We start from the raw sequence: 20,336 nt of genomic DNA, 5'->3' as shown, positions 1-20,336 counted from the left end.
ATATGGGCGACGCTGGCATTTGAAAGCTGTTCCCGCTGCAGTAGCAGATGCTGCGCAGTGGGATTCTGTGTGGTGGTGCGTTGAACGCTGGGGAGGGAGGTGGTGGCGCGTTTGAACGCTGGGAAGGGAAGTGCTGAAGTTCCCCAGAGCAGCCTTTTCCCTTCTAAAATGGCGGGAACACGCGCCTTTTTGCTGGTGTGGCCCTCTCTTTTCTCCTGATATCAGCTCTGATCCTTTCCCGCCCTGCGGCCTTGATGTAGGCAGGGGGGAGGGGTGGCTTCTCCTATAGGACCTTGTGTTCCATAAGAGACTGCTGGTACAGAAGATTCCCCTTTATTTTTTCCAGCCATTGGTTTCCTTTACCAAGATCACTGTTGAGTCAGAAACTGTTTGCATGTAGCTGGGGCAGTGGCACAAATTCTTCTCAAACTGCCCCCACTATGCAAGGGGATCCAAGGAAAGAACAGAATTACTTTAAGCTGTTTCTATATCTTCTGAGCCAGGATCTCCTCAGCTCTGGGACCCTTAATTTGAACCTTTCTTCTTGAGAGCTTGGCCTCAGTAGCCCTTTTCATGATTGGGGGAGTTTTTATGCCCATTTCGGGCAGATGGGTTCTAGATGGCTAAGCTTTTCCAGAAGGAATCTGATGGTCCTGCGGTGCCTTGGTTTTTTTTCAGGCTGCATGTCAGTCACTGGGGGCTTCTCTGGGGCAGGGGATTTCTCACCTCTCCCCCCCCCCCCCCCCCCCCCCCAAGCTGATTCTGCTGCTCTATATGCCTATATGTTGCAGAGTTCAGCCTTTGGATTTTTCTGGATTGTTCCCTGTCTGTCTCCTCTGATGCACCCTGCCCCGAAGAGGGGATGCTTTCTCTCCAGCTGAGCAGTAGGGTCCATTTCTCCCCTGTCTTCTTCTATTTGGAGGGAGTCTTTTTAGGGCAGCCCCTTTCTGCATAAAGGCAGCAAGAATCTCCTGAGCTGGAAAGCCATGTTTGCCTTAGTGGGTGCATTGATAGCAATAGGCCTCACTGTCTGTGGTGAGTTCAGGTTTTCTTATAGTTCCTGTGTTGGCTAAGGCTGTGCCTGGTGTGGGAAACAGTGAACAGCATCAGAGCAGGGCTCCTTGTATGTTGGGCCTGTGAAAGGGCCTATTTAGTGTTTTTGTTTACAGACTTTTCTGTCCCCTCAGTTTTTCTCTGAGGGCAGTTGCTTGAACAGCTTGGAAGTTTCCCTCCTTCCATTGTGAAACTCTTTTTATACTGGCAGTACAGGCATTGCCTATGAGCACACCACCACCCTGAGTGTGCCTCATCTCTGATCTTGGAAGCTCAGCAGGGTTGAGCCTGGCTGGTTTCTACTTGGATGGGACACTGCCTGGGAATACCAGGTGCAGTAGGTTTTCTTTTTTTTTTTTCTGCACCTTTTGCTCCTTTACAATTACAAGCAGGGTTGCCAGATTTAAATAATTTTTCCCACCCCAAACCAGTTCTAAACCCGCCCAAAACCGCACACCTCGCCCCCGATGTTCACAGCTCCACCCCCTACGTTAACAGCTCCACCCCTTACACCATTAACCACGCCCCCATGCCGTGAAAACCACAGCCAAAGAACAAAACAAAACCCACCCAACCGAACGCGAAGCCGCCCAAAAAAACCGCGACCCGCAGCGGTCGAAAATTTCCCGCAGCGAGTCGCGGAAAGCCACCCAATTGGGCGGAAAAACCAGCTATCTGGCAACCTTGATTACAAGTAGGAGTTTCTAGGCTTAGTGCCTTTGGCTCCACCTTTCTGTGGGAAATGTTACATATTGTTATATTCTGAGGCTAGTGCTTTGGGCTCCATGGTAACCATGAAACCTCAGTGCTGTTGTCATGGGGGCTTTTGCTCCAGGTGCAATAGCTTCAGCATATAGTTATGTTTTTCTGGACTATGGTTGACTTTCAGCCTGAAGATCACAGGTTTAAGGCTGGTTTGTGCATCATATTAGAAACTGTGGCCCTCAGCTCCTTTTCTATGGGGCATATTTTACTTCCCTCTCTTACTGCTTGACTTGACAAGCAGTTCTTTCCATAGCTGGGACAATTTACACTAGGCTACAGTGCCAAAGGTTAGCTGTGGTGTTTTCCCACAGCAGCTCAGCTCTTCTAGTTTTGCTGTCTGACCCTGATCAAACTATTGCATTCCAGGTCCAGCTTCCACTGTATCTGTGGCACTTCTAGCTAGCTGTTTGTTGCAGTGTCTCTAAGACTTTTATTGCACTTTTTCTTTATATTGGACAGCTAGCTATATTCAGAGCTACTTCAATTTTCCCTGCACTTCTTCCTTAGGAAGCATTTCTTTTCTTTCCTTTTTGGCCCCATCATCTGCGGTTTCTTTGTTTGTCCGTTCTGAGCCCTCATGTTCAGTTCCAGGCTTTGCCTGTTGGCATGACTATGGCTCCATTCACCTTTTCCTAGGTTTGGGAATTTGGCGGTATTCTCCACAAGGACAGCATCGGAGTGCACCTCACTCTAGATGACATCTGAGAGTTTATCTTCCCGGGTCTTCTTGGAATCCTTGAGCTGGGTGGTTACCCTTCAAATGAGCCACCTCGTCACATTCCAGACAGCTCTGGTACAATTTTTTTCTTGACCGAGGACTGGAGGATCTAGGTTCAGACTTGGCTGCACAGTCTGCGCAGGGCACTGAGTCCTCGGGCCTGGCTGTGCATTCATGTCTTGGGCTCTGTGGTGGACACTTTGGAGGTAGTGCTGTGGGCGGTGCTTATAGACAACATGTACAGCTCTTGCTTCTCGACAGGTGGTCTCCTGTGTTCCAGGAGTGTCAACAGTGTCTTCCTTGGCTGCTCTCGGTACGCCGGCGCATGAACTGGTGGCTTTGCAATTTCTCCCTGTGGAAGGGATGCCTTGGCGCCTCCGCAATGGATGGTGGTGGTCACGGATGCGAGTCTCTCGGACTGGAAAGTCCTTTGCCTCCTCCTTCTGACTCCGGGGTGGTGGATGGTACAGGGGACAGTGTAGCCGATCTCCCGTCTGGATCTGCTTTTGATGCTGTTCGTCTTCTAGCCTTTCAGGACACATTGCAGGCGAGGCGGTGCTTGTGCCGTCTCCCACGCCTGGACCTGCTTTTGGTGCTGTTCGTCTTCTAGCACTTCAGGACACGTTGCGGGCTAGGTGATGCTTCTGCTGTTGGAGAAGATGAGGCGGTGGCTATTTCTTCAACCGTGGGACTCTGAGTCAGACTGTGGCCATCAGGACATGTCGCCCCCATGGAATGGGCAGAGAACTTCGTGTTCCGTTTCTACGCGGCCCACTTTGCGGCCTTTTCCCACGGTGAGTTCTCTTTTCTGCCATCTTCTGGTTTCGGTAGAATGGTTATTCCACACCCGTGCTTCTCCAACATGGCCTCAGGTAGAGTGCTCCATAGGTAGATCTGATGGCATCCCGGCTGGACGCCCAGATGCCTTCTTTCTTCTGTCATTGGAGAGAGGGTGATTTGGCAGGGCTGGTTGTTCTATTGCATCCTTGGCCGGAGGACGTTATTCGATAGTGTTTCCTCCGTGGCCGAGTTCTTTTCAGATCGCTCTCCACCGGGGGTCGATTCATTCTGGTAGCTCTGGATTAACCACGGCACCCTTGGTATGCGGATAGAGTGAGGTTTCTGGTGGTGCCTTCATTTTGGATCCGCTTGTCTCCGGGCTCTTCATTTTGGATCCGCTTGTCTCCGGGCTGTTCGTTCTGGGTCCGCTCCTGAGTGGATGATCCCTCTCGCTTTGGTCTTGTGGCCTGGTGTTTTGAGAGTTCGACTCTGAGGAGAGTTCTTTGGACGCTATGGTTACTGTTCTGTTGCGATCTTGTATGTGGTCCACTGCAACCGCGTATTTTCAGGTGTTGAGGATTTTTTGAGGCTGGTTGCGGCCCATGTTTGGTCTTCATTGTGGGCGTCTGTTCCTCAGCAATTGAGTTCTTTCTGCAGGATGGGTTGCAGAAGGGCCTGGCCTTGCACTCGGAGGTGGTGCATTTCTTGCAGAGTGCTTTGCTGCTCCGCTGCTGCGACCTTCTTCTCCTTGAAACCTTGTTCATATTCTCTGAGTCTAGCTTGGGGTTCCTTGTCTACCGAGCATTGCTTCTGACTCCTTTTGTTCCTCTGCAGAATGCTTCGCTTAGGAACTTACAAGCAGTGTTCTTGGTCGCCAATTCTTCACACGCAGAGTGTCTGAATTTTTAGTGCAGCCATTCTGAGCTGTTTTTTCTGCAATTTGCTGAGTCTGGAGTGATTGCTTTCGGTTCCTTCTTTCTTTTCCGGCTGTGGTTTGGCTTTTTTTTTTCATCCTCTCTTTCTTCCCTTCTTTCGGGAGGGGGATTTTCACATGGAGCACATGGCGCTTTGTCTTCTGGATATTCAGAGGGCTCTCCGGTATTTGCAGATGTTGCATGTTTTTCAGCATTCAGATCTTCTCTTTGTCGCTGGTTCTTGCTGTGGGATGGCAGCCTCTGGTCTGATTGGATTTTTTGGAAAGGTTGCATCCCGCCGGTGGCATTGCAGGCTCGTTTCACGAGTTTGCTATCTACTTCTTGGGTGGAACAGGTGTGCTATCACTATTCAGATGCTGCCTTTGCAGCGGCGGTTTTGTCTCGGGGAGCGACGACTTCCCACCCTACTTAGGGATTGCTTTGGTACATCCCACCAGTTCTTGGATTCATCTGCTGGATACGCTAAGGAAGGTAAAATTATGCCATACCTGCTGATAATTTTCTTTCCTTTAGTAGCAGCAGATGAATCCAGGATCCCGCCCTTTGTCAGCCGCGCTTGTTTTGCCTATCTGTTCTTGTTCTGGTCTTTAGTTTCCAAAAAAAAAAAAAAAAAAAGAGACGAGGAAGGAGAACAGAAACCACTGAAGAGGACTCCATCGCAGTTGTGGTTTCTCTTAAGTCAGACTGACAAGTTTCTGTTTTGTATGGTTGGTGAGGAAGGCTTCCTGGTTTCTTTTTTTTTTTATTTAATTTTTTTTATTTATAGAATTTTATAATACATAATATTCAATCTTGAATAATAATACACAATATATGCAAATCATCATGAATTGAATAGAAAAAAAGAAAATATATGGAAATTACTACTACTACTACTATTTAGCATTTCTATAGCGCTACAAGGCATACGCAGCGCTGCACAAACATAGAAGAAAGACAGTCCCTGCTCAAAGAGCTTACAATCTAATAGACAAAAAATAAATAAAATATCAACCACAAAATCAATGTAATCTGATCCAAGAAACAAGAAAAATATATATATAATTCTAACCCTAATAGCTAGATTTATCCTCATACCTAATAAACCAAAGACTGCGCCAAACTCTGGTGGTTTACTCCAAGTTGCTATACAGTGTTACATTCAGGTCTAAACTTTCACATTTATACCCTCTCTACTTTTTAGAAAGTCCTCCAATTGTTTGGGTTCGAAAAACTGATACTGTTTTGCTTGCAATAATATCCTACAAACACAAGGAAATTTCAACAAAAAATTTGCTCCAAGGGCTAAGACTCTTGGACGCAATACAAGAAATGATTTACGTCTTTTTTTTGGGTTTCCCTAGACAAGTCTGGGAAAACCCTAACTTTTGAACCCAAGAATAAAGAATTCAAGTGTCTCAAAGACAACCTGAGTACTGTGTCTCTATCTAACTCCAAGGCAAATGTTACCAGCAAAGTGGTTCTTTGTGTAACCACTTCTAATGATGATTCCAGGAATGCCGTCAAGTTCATTGAATCTTGAGGGTTCAAATTTTCTGATATTTTACCAGTAAATTGAAGATAATATGCTCTTGTAATAGGTGGCAATGATGTGTCGGGCATCCCCAAAATCTCCACCAAATATTTCTTAACCATTTGTACAGGAGAAACTAAAGGTGATTTTGGAAAATTTATAATACGCAGGTTAAGTCTCTTAGACTGATTTTCCAAATATTCCATGCTTCTAGAAGCAAAGTTTCTTTAATCAGCGTTTGTTCCACCAGTTCCACTTTCTCAAGTTTAACAGAAAGATGTTTTACTTCAGCAGCATGGACATCATTAATTTGCAATTGTTTTAATGCAGTCTCAGCCAAAACCTTAATAGTTTCAGAATTTTTTTAAATCACTGATTGCAAAGTTGAGAGGGTCGTGGAGTTCAGATACCAAAGTGACTCTAAAGTCACTACAGCAGGTTTCCCAAAATTCCCCTCAAAAACCAGGATAGGTGCTTTAATTGCTTGTTCCAGGATACTCACAGCTGAGGAGACCACAACAGGAGCTGTACTTTTCTCTGGTATATTCAAGCGTTCAGCTGTTGAACCGGCTGCAGGCAGGTTCCCTCCCTGTACGCTCCCTACATCTCCAGGAGCTGAAGCGCCAGGACTCCCTTGAAGACTCTCACTTCCTGGTTGGGGGGGGGGGGGGGGGGCGCTGCACGAAAAACAGGGCTCAGAGAAGCCCCGTCAGCACTGTCGGTCAGCTCCAATGAGCTGACTCCAGCAACGGGAGTAGAAGACATCGCCGAGCCAGACGCGATTCCGAACTGCTCGAGCGTCGGCTGTTGGAGTAGAGGTTTCCCGCCAGGGAGAGAGGGAATCTCCCTGACTTTTCTTCGCCTCTTACCCATCTAACCGGCAGGTAAGAATGCTCTTTCAGGATCCGCTGGAGCCCGTCTCAAAACGCGTCTGTTAGCGTCAGTCACAAAGTCGCCATCTTGGATCAGGCTTCCTGGTTTCTTGTCTGATTCTGCTTGGTGATGAGACGTACTGAGGTGAAGGAGGAGCTGACCGTCTGGTATCACTGCCTTCAGCTTTGTAATCTCTATCTTCACCTGCTGGTAGATGGACTCAACCCACTAGTTCTTGGATTCATCTGCTGCTGTGAAAGGAAATAAAATTATCAGCAGGTAAGGCATAATTTTACCACCTCTAGTGTGATATTCAGCTTTTAACCAACTAAGCGATACTGCATATAGGTAGGACTGACTTTTTTTATGCAATCTGATTTAACCGCTAAACTTTGGCGGTTAAGTGCTGAATATTGAACTGTGCCCCTGGACTGCCTATAAAATAGCTGGCTTTGAATTTAGCAGTCTGTGGTGGATGTCAGCGACACTAATCGGTTAAATGCTGCTGAATATCAGTGGATAGCCCTAAACAAGCAATTTAACTGGCCAGGAGCTGTTTCTGGCCTGTTAAATTGCTTTGATTATCAACCCCCTTGTTTTTATTTCATTGTCTGTCTGCGGCCTTTGATTTCGGTTGGTCGTCATTTGCGTTTGCCGAGATTGTCTAGTATAGGAATAGGGAGCACTGTTTATGCTTGGTTTGCCTCCTTTCTATGCATTCTATGCAGTAAAACTTTTCAAATTTGTTTATTCATAGTTTTCCAATCTATAGAAGATTGTCGCTGGTGTTCCACAGGGTTATGTTTTGGCATCTGTGTCAGTCAGCTTGTTTTTAAGTCCATTGTTCAATCTCTGGGGGCTAGTCCTTTTGCAGTTTCTTGATGATATACTGTTTATCCTGTTGATCCCAATGCTTGGTTGGTCCTGTGCAAAAAATGTGAAAGTTCTATGTACAGTATTTGAAAATTCAGCAAAATTCTTCACACTTTATTTGTAAAATTTTTATGCAGATTTTCCCCCATTCATAAGGCCTGGCTTTTCCTCCCAGGTATGAAATTTGCCCACCACCACTACAGCAGTTTCCTTCCTCAGATTCCACTTTCTTTATTTCTCTCTTAGCTTGTATTCCCTTCTCTTCTCCTCCCCTGGCTAGTTCAGCTCCCAGCTTTCTCTGCCCCTTCTCCAGGGTGAATACCATCTATTTTCTCCCCCTCCTCCAATCTCCTTTCTGGTCATCTGTTCTCTACCTACTAGCAGCTCTCTGCCTTCAGCAGTTCTTTCTCCCCATCCCTTAGCCTTCACTCCTTTCTACTCTTTTTCCTCAAACCTCAGCAATACCCCAGTTCTGTCCGCCTCCAAGTTCATTCACCTTTCTCAACGCTTCAGTGCACATACCACCTCATCTACCTATCTTCTGTCACTCTTCTTAATAGTAATAGGGACGTTCTGTTGGTTACTTTTGGTCTTTCAGCAGCATTTGATCTTGTACATCACTGTATACTTTCTCAGCACCTGGCTAATTTGAATGTATGTGTCACTGCCCTTTCCTGGTTTCAATCCTACTTTACTAATTGTTCCTTTCTTGTTCACTACTCCTCGTCCTCATCTCAGGTACCTTTATTAATCTCAGGAGTACCCCAGGGCTCTGTTCTTGGGCCTATTCTTTTCAATGTCTTTTTGTCACCATTGACTTTGCTGATAGTCTCTTGGCTTCACATTTTTCATGTATGCCAACTATATTCAGATTCTGGTTCCTCTTCTCATAATATGGATAAAATATCCTGTAAAGTAGACAGAATTGCTGATTAGCTTGCCGCAAGTCACATGAAACTGAATCTTAACTGTGATGCTATTACATTTCCAACAGACTACTTTTCACTTTCATATATACCTCTAAAGATTTATGATACTATCTTTTTGTTTTAGAGCTGAATCATCATTCTCAAAGCTTTAATAGATGAGTCTTGAGGATTTTTTTTTTAATTAGGCATTTTCGCATCTCTTTACTATTAGAACTGACTGACTGAATCTGGCCTAGATGCATTACCTTTTTTCCTCTTCCCCCCACCCCTTGGTTTCTTCTCTGATTTAAGAAAGATTGCAGTTAGGCATCTTCCCTCATATGTTTCCCTCTTGTATATTGTCTGTCTTATTTGTGGTACATCTTGTTTTTAACATCACTCTACCCATTGATTATGTAAACTGATTATGTTTGATAATGTGGTATATCAGATATAAGCTGACACTCTCTCCCTCCCCGTTGGCGTGAAAAGGAGCTGCCCATTGGATCACTTCCTTCTCCTTTGCTGTTTTGGGCCCGACTGTTCTTTTATGCCACTTGGGCATCAAGGTAGCAGAGAAGGAAGTCGCCTGATGTGCAGCTGTGTACCACCTCCTCTTAAGTTCAGCAAGGAGGGAGGCAGCGAGGGAAACCAAACTGTTACCGCTGTCTGCAAAGAATTCTGTGTAGTTTGGAATTCTGCACAAATTTTGCATTGTGCAGGTGCGCAGAATTCCCTCAGGCGTACAATGCAATTAATCTACAACTATTAAATTACTGTCTTTGTAAAGCCAGATGGCAATATGTGAATTTGTGCCTTCAACTCAATCTTAAAAAATGTGTGGCCATGTGGATTACTAATTGCTCATTCACTTCTATTATTATGCGTGAAGTAGATGGTCAAGTCTTGACTCGCAAAAACCTTCCCTTCGGATTTTAGGAGTTCTTTTGTATTCTGCGCAAACTTTAGATTTGCAGATTTCATCTGTTCTTAAATCTTACTTCCATTCAAGATTCAAATTAGGTCTCTCAGACCTTTGCTGGGTAGAGCTGCTCTACTTACTTTAATTCATACTTTGATGATTAGTCAGTTGGTTTATTGTAATCTTTAAGTGGCATACAAAGGTTTTCCATTAGATGACTTTAATTGTGTCAAAACACAGCCATATGTCTTTATAATCTCAAGCTATCGGAACATATTTCTCCCTATTTTAAGGAATCTCATTGGCTACCGATGGCCTACAGGGTTAAATTCAAAGTCCTATAACTTGCCTTAAAGGCCTTAAAAAATAGTCAGCCTCTAGTACTTTTCAGTGTACTTGTTCCCCAGAAGTTTCCATGTCTATTGCATTCACAAAATGATAAACACTTATTCATACCATCTCTAGTGAGAGCTCATCTAGACATAACCTAGAATTCTATTTTTTAAATCTTAGCTCCACTCCTATGGAATTCTGTGCCAATGTATTTATGAATGAAGGATTCAATCACTAAGGCTTTAAATCGTGCTTTAAACCATTATTTTGAGTTGGTATTTGAGGATGGGTGACCTTGGTTGAGTTGGGTGGACTCAGATGGGGACCTTGGGTCTTTTTTTCTTCTGCTTCTTTTCTGCTTAATTTTTCCTTCTGCTGTTTTGTTTTAAATTTGTAAACTGCTCTGATATTATTTAAGGGTGGCATTTAACATTATAAACATAAACACACAAGTCTACCTTGTAACAATCTAGCCAAAGCTCCCATTGCTCCTAGATTCATCACTACCTGCTTGATAACCATAGCAGTAGCACCTCCTTTCCATTGTTGTGTCAGCGACTAGACTAGTTACATCCCCCTAGTGGTTCTGGATGTTAGACTTACTGAAAAATAGCAAAACTTGAAATGGAGTAAATGCTGGTATGGCAGAGGAAGAAGGGAGTTGTGAAGTAGGGCTGAGAGAAGTGACTATATAAATATTAGAAAGTGCGAGATGAGCAAGAGAGAGGGCAAGGGTAAATAGAAGGGTGAGAGATGGTGACTAGACTAGCTCAGAAAAGAAAGCAGATCTAGGAAAAAGACCAAGCCACGAAGATGTAATAAAGCCAAGAAAGAACCAAGTTGTTACATTGAAGGATCTAGGTATCCCTGCTTTCATACCTGAAATTAGTTTTGGATTAAAGGCTAAATATTAAGATATTTTATATATTTTAGCTACATTTTTAAGTGGCTAGTTTTTTTTTTTTACTAAAGCCTTTTCTGTATGTAAAACCTATTTTATATGAAGACAAGGGCTTTTATAAAATTGCTGAAATACATACAAATGTAAAAAGAATGTGCATGGAGAATGTGTGCCTGCTTTTACGCAGTCTGCATGTAGGTGTTCCTGGATGCATAGTTTGGGAAGAGCAGAGGTGCAGTTGAGATGCTCAAATGTATTTTGTAAATTTATTTATTTATTTGTGACACTTATATCCCACATTATCCCAATCAAGTTTGAGTTCAATGTGGCTTACAATAAACAGTATAGGATACGTAAGAAAGTAATTTGTTGTAAGAATCCAATTTTACAATACAGTATCATAAATGTACTGGGATAGCTATGGATGTTTAACATTTAGAAAATCTATTATGAATGAGAAATAGTACATGAAGCAAAGAGAAGGTTAATGGTAAATAGAGTAATAACCAATTCAGGTAATAATTAGTTGTTTGAGATATGGTTGTTCTTTGTGAGGGTTTGTTTGAATAGGAACGATTTGAGGATTTTGTGGAATCTAGTATATTCCTGTATATTTCTTATTTTGGGTGATAAGGAGTTCCATCATTTGTAAATACTTGCATACACTCAGAATTCACACTAATTTACACCTTTGGAGGGGGTGTAAATATATGTATGGGCATTTGTGTGCTATCAAGGCTAGATCTGGGAGCCTATTTTGAAAAAGTCACAAAAGTGCTTTTCTTTTTATAAAATGGGCATCTCTTTGAATTTAAGCGTCTTAAAATTAACCCCCACATGAACAAATAAAGCATAGTCATTACTACTAAGTATGGTCAGCAGTGACTAAAGAAGCTTTTATATATCCCCTGTGCTTTTCTTCCCCTCTCCTTCAATATAAAACACAAAGAGCTCCTTTTACAAAGTTGTGGTAAGCACTAATATGTGCTTACCGCAGCAAAAATTGGCTTACCATGGGGTGCCTTGAAGGGTCCTGCGATTAATTTTGAGATGTTCATGCAGTACTCCCACGCTAAAAACTTTTAGTGCTGGGGTGGAGAGTGGGCATGTTCTGCATTAATCAGTGAACACAGCTACATTGCCATGCTCTTACCGATCATTGTGTGCTTAGCCCGTGAGCTCTTACCACCTGTATAATGGGTGGCAGTAGAGGCTTGTCTGGTAATGGCAAAATTAGTGTATGGCCATTAATAAGGAAAATAGAAAAATTAGCCATTTTACCTCAGTGGTAAAAATGGCTTTAATGCGCGGGAATGACATGTGTAAGGCCGTACTAAGCCCACTGTTTATTGCTGTTTGGTAAAAGGGCCCCAAAGTAAGCCGAGAGGAAGGAGTACAGTGATGAGAAGGAGAAGCAGGTGTAAAGGACTGAGGTAAAGTTCCTCTGGTGGGTTAATTCTACGTTGTCTAATGCAGACTCCTTCCATTGTTTTTTTCAGGCATCTGTGCGTCTGACCCCAACCACTATGCTGTACTCTGGCCGCTCACAGGATGGTAGCCACCTTTTGGTAAGTAGAAGAGTTGTGATTCCCTCTTGTATAAGTGGCCTGCTCATCCAATAGGGTCTCATGTAAACCTAATATTTTGCAGTGGTTTGCTTTTATGACAATAATAGAATGTCCTCTAATCTTTTCAATGAAACTGCTCTTACAGAAGCCAGTTTTCAGAATTTTCACAGTGCTGCAGGTACAAATCTGCAAGGGTTTGAAAAATCACCTGCAGTCTGTTGTGGGAAGTCCTTATCTTGTATACTTTGGAAATACAAAATACATACAGTAAAGCAGGTAGGTACAGGACTTAATTGGATTTCATTATCTTACCTTCTTGGAAATATCGAAGGTAGAGTACAATAAAAATTGAAAGCACACAAATCTTGCCCTAAGCCCATACCAAGCCACACCTTTCTCCCCATAAAAACAGCATGCAGGCTTGTTTAGTATAGAGCTGTCTGGTTTTGCAGATCAGCCAGCTTTGTATATATAACTTATTCCCTTATTTATGATCTAGTAGGGCAATTAGCTAGCTTGTGTTTTCTTGACCTTTACATGGACAATAGACAAGCTTGCTTAGCCCTAGTAATGGGCTATAAACTTTAACAAGTGTCTGTCTGCTTCAAACAGGTTCTAAACATAATACAGAGACACTCAGTGAAGGACAAGTATGAGTGATAAGTATTTGAGGGAGGGAGGTTACAAAGGGCAAATGATGGATAATTGGGAAAAATACCAAAGAAGCTGAATTATGTGAAGGTGACCTTAGAGGTCAGAGTTGAAGAATACCAGATAAGTAAGAGAGAAAATATAAAGCATTACAAGATTGGACAAAATTAAGCTTCAGTTATCTGACAAGCACATCTTGTGGCAGTCAGGTTTGTTAAGCTTCCAGGGAAATACTTAGAAATACCAGAGAGAGATTTTATTTTTCTTATGGGGAAAGGAAGAAGCGATATGGATCACCTTAAAAAGAGATGATAGAACCTCTGTCCACGTGGGTGTTGTCTACAGACCTCTGACACAATTAGAGGAATTAGATAAAGATCTGATCGCAGATATTCAAAAGTTGGGAAAGAAGAGAGAGGTGCTGTTGCTGGGAGATTTCAATCTGCTGGATGTAGGTTGGAAGGTTCCATCTGCGGAATCGGAAAGAAGTAGAGAGATTGTGGATGCTTTCCAAAGTGCTCTGCTCAGACAAATAGTGACAACCCACGAAGGAGGGAGCGACGCTGGATCTGGTGCTCATAAATGAGGATAGTGTGTCAGATGTCCGAGTGGGTGCCCACCTGGGCAGCAGTGACCATCAAACAGTTTGGTTTGATATGACAGCTGAAGTGTAGGGCGGCCACTCAAAAAGTCCTGGATTTCAAGCATGCTGACTTTAGTAAAATGGGGGAATACCTGAGGAAGGAGCTGAAGGGCTGGGAGGATGTACGAGAAGTGGAAGGGCAGTGGTGCAGGCTGAAAGAAATTATAAATAGGGCCACAAACCTTTATGTAAGGAGAGTAAATAAAAGCAAGAGGAAAAGGAAGTGGCTGAGAAAATAAAGACTAAAGAGTTGGCGTTCCTGAAATACAGAAAAACTCAAGAAGAGGAACACGGAGAGGAATACCGGATGAAACTGAAAGAAGCCAAGAGAAAGATATGTCTGGCGAAAGCGCAAGCAGAAGAACAAATGGCTAGAAATGTAAGGAGGGTTGACAAAAATTTCTTCAGGTATATTAGTGAAAGGAGAATGACTAAAAAGGAAATTGTGAGACTGAAAGATACTGCGAACTGCTATTTAGATAATGATGAAGAAAAAGCAAATTTGCTAAATAGATACTTTTGTTTTCACAGAAGAAAATCCTGGAGAAGGACCACGATACACTGGCAAAAGTACACATGAGAATGGAGTGGATATAGCACCGTTCACGGAAGAGAGGGTGCATGAACAACTAGGAAATCTAAAGATGGACAAAGCCATGGGACCAGATGGGATCCACCCCAGGATATTGAGGGAGCTCAGAGAGGTTCTGGTGGGTCCTCTTAAAGATTTGTTTAATAAATCCTTGGAGACGGGAGAGGTTCCGTGGGATTGGAGAACGGCGGATGTGGTCCCTCTTTACAAAAGTGGTGATAGGGAAGAAGCTGGAAACTACAGGCTGGTAAGCCTCAATTCGGTTACTGGAAAAGTAATGGAGTGTGGTAGCCGTGTTAGTCCACTCTTAAGGTTATCACTAGAAATCAAACAAAATAAAACATGGAAAAGAAAATAAGATGATACCTTTTTTATTGGACATAACTTAATACATTTCTTGATTAGCTTTCGAAGGTTGCCCTTCTTCCTCAGATCGGAAATAAGCAAATGTGCTAGCTGACAGTGTATATAAGTGAAAACATTCAAGCATTACTATGACAGTCTGACAGGGTGGGAGGAGGGGGGTGGGTAGGAAGTATGCATGGGGACATCAAAGCATATCATTGATATTCTAACAGGATGGGACCCTCCCCTCACCTATCCACACCCATCCTGTTAGAATATCAATGATATGCTTTGATGTCCCCATGCATACTTTTTACCCACCCCCCTCCTCCCACCCTGTCAGACTGTCATAGTAATGCTTGAATGTTTTCACTTATATACACTGTCAGCTAGCACATTTGCTTATTTCCGATCTGAGGAAGAAGGGCAACCTTCGAAAGCTAATCAAGAAATGTATTAAGTTATGTCCAATAAAAAAGGTAACATCTTATTTTCTTTTCCATGTTTTATTTTGTTTGATTTCTATTGGTAACCTGGAAAAGTAATGGAAGCGATGCTGAAGGAAAGGATAGTGAATTTCCTGGAAGCCAATAAGTTGCAAGATCTGAGGCAACATGGTTTTACCAAAAGGAAATCGTGCCAAACGAATCTCATTGAATTCTTTGACTGGGTGACTGGAGAATTGAATCGTGGATGTGCTATAGACGTAATCTACTTAGATTTCAGCAAAGCTTTTGACACGGTTCCCCACAGGAGGCTCTTAAATAAACTGGACAGGCTGAAGATAGGACATGACGTGGTGAACTGGTTGACGGATAGACGCCAGAGGGTGATGGTTAATGGAATTCGCTCGGATGAGGGAAAGGTGAGTAGTGGAGTGCCTCAGGGATTGGTGCTGGGGCCGATTCTGTTCAATATATTTGTGAGTGACATTGCCGAAGGGTTAGAAGATAAAGTTTGCCTTTTTGTGGACGATACTAAGATTTATAACAGAGTGGACACCCGAGAGGGAGTGGAAAACATGAAAAAAGATCTGAGGAAGCTAGAAGAATGGTCTAAGGTTTGGCAATTAAAATTCAATGTGAAGAAATGCAAAGTGAGTAGAAATCCACGGGAGACGTATGTGTTAGGGCGGTGAGACCCCGACATATATGTTTGACCTTGTCGATTTACCAGCAAGGAATACAAAATGTTTGTCACGTGCTTTCTTGAATCTCCATTACCCCAATTGCAGAGGACTTAAATTTAAATCAATATATACATCTAGTTTCTCCTACATTTGTATGCAACGTTGGAATGCACTGCCGAATGCCAGAAAAAGAACACACGATTTGGCAGCCTTCCGGAAACTATTAGACTAACCTGTTCAGAGAAACTTATCAAAAGGACCCTTCTTAAAAAACAGGACATCAGAACTGTATCAGAATTAGTTAACATTGAATTATTCTTATTTTGGTTACTTTAGCACATTGCCATTATTGAACGCTTTTCACGACCCTTGATTTCAGCACCTGAAATGTATTGATTACCGATTTTTATTCTAATTTACTGTGTGCTCTATATACTCTGATTGGAACATTCTTCTGTATTTCTTATTCCAGAAATGGCGATTGCCACTACGGTATTTGTAAGCCACATTGAGCCTGCAAAGAGGTGGGATATAAATGCAGAAAATAAATAAATATGTACGGACGGGGAGAGGGATCTTGGGGTGATAGTATCTGAGGATCTGAAGGCGACGAAACAGTGTGACAAGGTGGTGGCCGTTGCTAGAAGGTTGCTAGGCTGTATAGAGAGAGGTATGACCAGCAGAAGAAAGGAGATGTTGATGCCTCTGTTTAAGTCGTTGGTGAGGCCCCACCTGGAGTATTGTGTTCAGTTTTGGAGGCCGTAGCTTACTAAGGATGTAAAAAGAATTGAAGCGGTGCAAAGAAAAGCTACGAGAATGGTAAGGGATTTGCGTTACAAGATGTATGAGGAGAGACTTGCTGTCCTGAACATGTATACCCTGGAGGAAAGGAGAAACAGGGATGATATGATACAGACGTTCAAATATTTGAAAGGTATTAATCCGCAAATGAACCTTTTCCATAGATGGGAAGGCGGTAGAACTAGAGGACATGAAATGAGATTGAAGGGGGGCAGACTCAAGAAAAATGTCAGGAAGTATTTTTTCACGGAGAGGGTGGTGGATACTTGGAATGCCCTTCGTGGAGGTGGTGGAGATGAAAATGGTAACGGAATTCAAAAATGTGTGCGATAAACATAAAGGAATCCTGTTCGGAAGGAATGGATCCTCAGAAGCTTAGCGGAGATTGGGTGGCAGAGCTGGTGGTGGGAGGCGGGGCTAGTGCTGGGCAGACTTCTACAGTCTGTGCTCTGAAAATGGCAGATACAAATCAAGGTCAAGTATACACAAAAAGTAGCACATATGAGTTTATCTTGTTGGGCAGACTGGATGGACCATGCAGGTCTTTCTCTACCGTCATCTACTCTGTTACTATATACTGAAACTTAGACTGATATAAATAAGAATTCAATTTTCTGTAACACTGGGATAAAATAATTTTTATTGTAACCATTTATTAACTAATAAATGTAGCATTATTTTAAAAGAGAAAAAACTAAACTCTGGAGTGTTTTTCCTTTGCCAGTAGGGCTTTCTTTGTCTCTTCTGAAGTTGTTCAGCTCCCCCTTTAGAGGCAAGGGGGGGGGGGGGGGCTATACAGGCTGTAGACAGTACACATGTTTTTTTCCACAGGAGTGATGAGCAAAAAAATGTTTATAGGGCGTTTGTTCTGAAGATAATCTATTGTTAAAAACACAGAGCAGCATCTACTATGCCAGTAGCTGTCTTTAAATTCCCAATAAGTCCAAAACACTTTATATCATAGTCCATATGCCCAACATATTTTGGTATCTAGTGCCTGCTTCAGTGGCAAATTGACAAGTATATTTGGATAAACAATCCACCTTAGGGTAAAAATGAAAATAGGGGTATAAGAATCGCGTTACAATACCATACTCTGTTAAAAAAATAAGAAATTAAAATGTACAACATTAAACTGAGAGAAAAAGAAGAGGGTCTGTGTGACTTTCTCTCAATTTAATGTCATATGTCTTAATTTGTATTTCTTTTTAATAGAATATGGCTTTGTAATGTGATTCTTATACCCCTATTTTCATTTTTATCCTTAGGTGGATTGTTTGTCCATAAATGTTTGTGAATTTGCTCATGAACCAGGCACTAGATGCCGAAACATGTTGGGCATGTGGAGAAGAGATGGCTGAGGGGAGATATGATAGAAGTGTATAAAATAATGAGTGGAATGGATCGGGTGGATGTGAAGCGACTGTTCACGCTATCCAAAAATACTAGGACTAGAGGGCATGAGTTGAAGCTACAGTGTGGTAAATTTAAAACGAATCGGAGAAAATTTTTCTTCACCCAACGTGTAATTAGACTCTGGAATTCATTGCCGGAGAACGTGGTACGGGCGGTTAGCTTGACGGAGTTTAAAAAGGGGTTAGATAGATTCCTAAAGGACAAGTCCATAGACCGCTATTAAATGGACTTGGAAAAATTCCGCATTTTTAGGTATAACTTGTCTGGAATGTTTTTACGTTTGGGGAGCGTGCCAGGTGCCCTTGACCTGGATTGGCCACTGTCGGTGACAGGATGCTGGACTAGATGGACCTTTGGTCTTTCCCAGTGTACTTATGAGCTCATTTTCGAAAGAGAAAAACGTCCAAGAAGTGTCATAAAGCAGGATTTGGATAAATTTCTTCGCAAAATGCCCAAATCGGTATTTTCAGAAACTTTTACAGATGTTTATCTATGCAGTTTGTCCGTAGTGCATCCAAATCACAAGGGGGCATATTGGGGTCATTTCAGGGGGGGGGGGGGGGGATTAGGGTAGACTTAGAGCGTTCCTAACACTTTGGATGTTTTATAGCCATAATGGAACAAAATGAAAATGGCTAGGGCTAAAACTTAAACATTGTGATGTAGAGCTGCTTTTAGAACGAGTAAGGCACAAAAAGGGTGCCATAAATGACCACATGACCACTGGAGGGAATCGGGGATGACCCCCTCCCACCTCCCAAACATGTGATTAAAAATAGTACTTACTGGACTCTGTTATAGCCAGTTCTATTAGAGCAGCAAGCAGGTCCCTGGAGTAGTGTAATGGTCGGGGCAGTGCTCTGTAGAGAGGACCCAGGCCCATATCTCACTCTACCTGTCACACATGTATGGTGGAAAGTGTGAGCCCTCCAAAATTGACCAAAAACCTACTGTACCCACATATAGGTGACCCCTTCACCCATAAGAGCTATTGTAGCGGTGTATAGTTGGGGGCGGTGGATTTTGGAGGGCTCAGCAGACAAGGTAAGAGGGTAATGGTGATAGGTGTACCTGGGATCTTTTGTATAAAGTCCACAACAGTGCCCCCTAGGGTGCCCATTGCTCTTCTGGGATGTCTGTGTGTGGCCAGTCTTCTAAGACTACTGGCTCCTCCTACATCCCAATGGCTTGATTTTGTGTGATTTGCAGTTGCTTTTTTTTTTTTTTTTTTGAAAATGGACCAAAAAGATAAACTCACAGAACACAAAACCATCTAGCATGTGGTCATTTTTGAAAAAAGAAAAGATAAAACGTTTTGCTGTTTCAAAAATGGCTAAATTTCCTATTTGGATTTGGGATGTTTAACACAAAACATTCAAAGTCCAGCTTAGACGTCATGTCGTAAATATCCCTCAAAAGAGTTTTGGACTTACTTATTTCTGTTTTTATTAATGTTACAAGAATTTAAAAACAGCTACTGGCTTAGTATATGCTGCTCTGTGTTTTTGGCATTATTGTTTTTCAACATTTGGACCTTTTTTTTTTTTTCCTTGCCTATAATCTGTTTATATGTGGGGAAAACTGTTTGCAAACTGCCCAATAATATTTGCTAATTTGTTTTAAAGGCCCTTCATCGTTCAGCAGGTGTTTACCGGGTTTAGTTAAAACCCACCAGAATCTTGAAGTGGATGCATTGGCACCAATTTCCACACAAAGATTTATTTATTTATTTATTTTTTACTGTTTTGGTATCTCTCTATTTATGGTCTATATTTTTACTCTGATTTTAATTAATAATTTTATTTATTTTGCACATTGTTCCATCACCTGAGAATATGAAAACAATATATAAGATGAAATCCAGCTTTTGCTATAAAATAATTTATTTGTTGCCTAGTGAATTTTAGCCAAGTACTGTCTGTTGTTTCTTGATGAAGATTTTTTTTTTTTTAAATTACAGAAAAGTGCCCGCTATTTGCATAAAGAGCTCCCAGTTCGAATTGCACATCGTATTAAAGGTTTCCGTAGCCTACCCTTCATCATTGGCTGTAACCCCACTATTCTGCATGTGGTAAGTACTTGCCTCTTTTATATGTTCATATGTTATGTTTGTGGAGGGTGAAATCTGCCTTTCTCTCCTCTGTGCTATACTAAGTCTTTCATTTAGCACTATCTGCAACTTTTATTTCATTTTTTGAATATAATAGTCACTTGTAGCAGATCTACAACCTTGGCATGTGTTCTTTTGTTGACTGATTTCTTCCCAGCTAATACTCAGACAGTGGTGGTGAGCGGTTTTTTTAAACTCTGACCACCACTGCTAGATTAGCCCAGATACTCAGTGTTGGACCATGTCTGGGCACCAGCACTAATTATCCAGGGCTAATTAAAAGGGCCTTGGCCACTTAAATCCTGGCTGATAACTTGTTAATTGGACACAAGAATTGAACCCCTCTTTTTGGCAATGGAGGGATCGCTTACATGACTTACTTATGATGGAGCTCCAGGACTCCCTGCTTTAACCTTAAGACACAAAGCAACTTTTATCTTACCTGGGAAGGATATATTAACACATTGTCTCACAGGGCGAGGAGTCATATTATTAATAAACTTGGAG

At 42.3% G+C, this 20,336-nt stretch overlaps 1 protein-coding gene across 1 annotated transcript in view; it reads left to right on the top strand.

Annotated features, from left to right (window-relative positions):
• The window catches only part of LOC115475067 (3-methyl-2-oxobutanoate dehydrogenase [lipoamide] kinase, mitochondrial-like), a 150,315-nt gene that overhangs the window by 66,003 nt on the left and 63,976 nt on the right, over positions 1–20,336 (top strand). Inside the window, exons 5-6 of the mRNA XM_030210807.1 lie at positions 12,074–12,142; positions 19,680–19,790. Coding sequence (XP_030066667.1) covers positions 12,074–12,142; positions 19,680–19,790 — 180 coding nt within the window. The remainder of the gene's footprint in view (positions 1–12,073; positions 12,143–19,679; positions 19,791–20,336) is intronic.

This window comes from Microcaecilia unicolor, chromosome 7 (assembly GCF_901765095.1).
Source record: "Microcaecilia unicolor chromosome 7, aMicUni1.1, whole genome shotgun sequence".
Lineage (NCBI taxonomy): Eukaryota > Metazoa > Chordata > Amphibia > Gymnophiona > Siphonopidae > Microcaecilia > Microcaecilia unicolor.
Note: the sequence above shows the minus strand (reverse complement) of the source record. Positions and strands in the feature narration are given on the sequence as shown.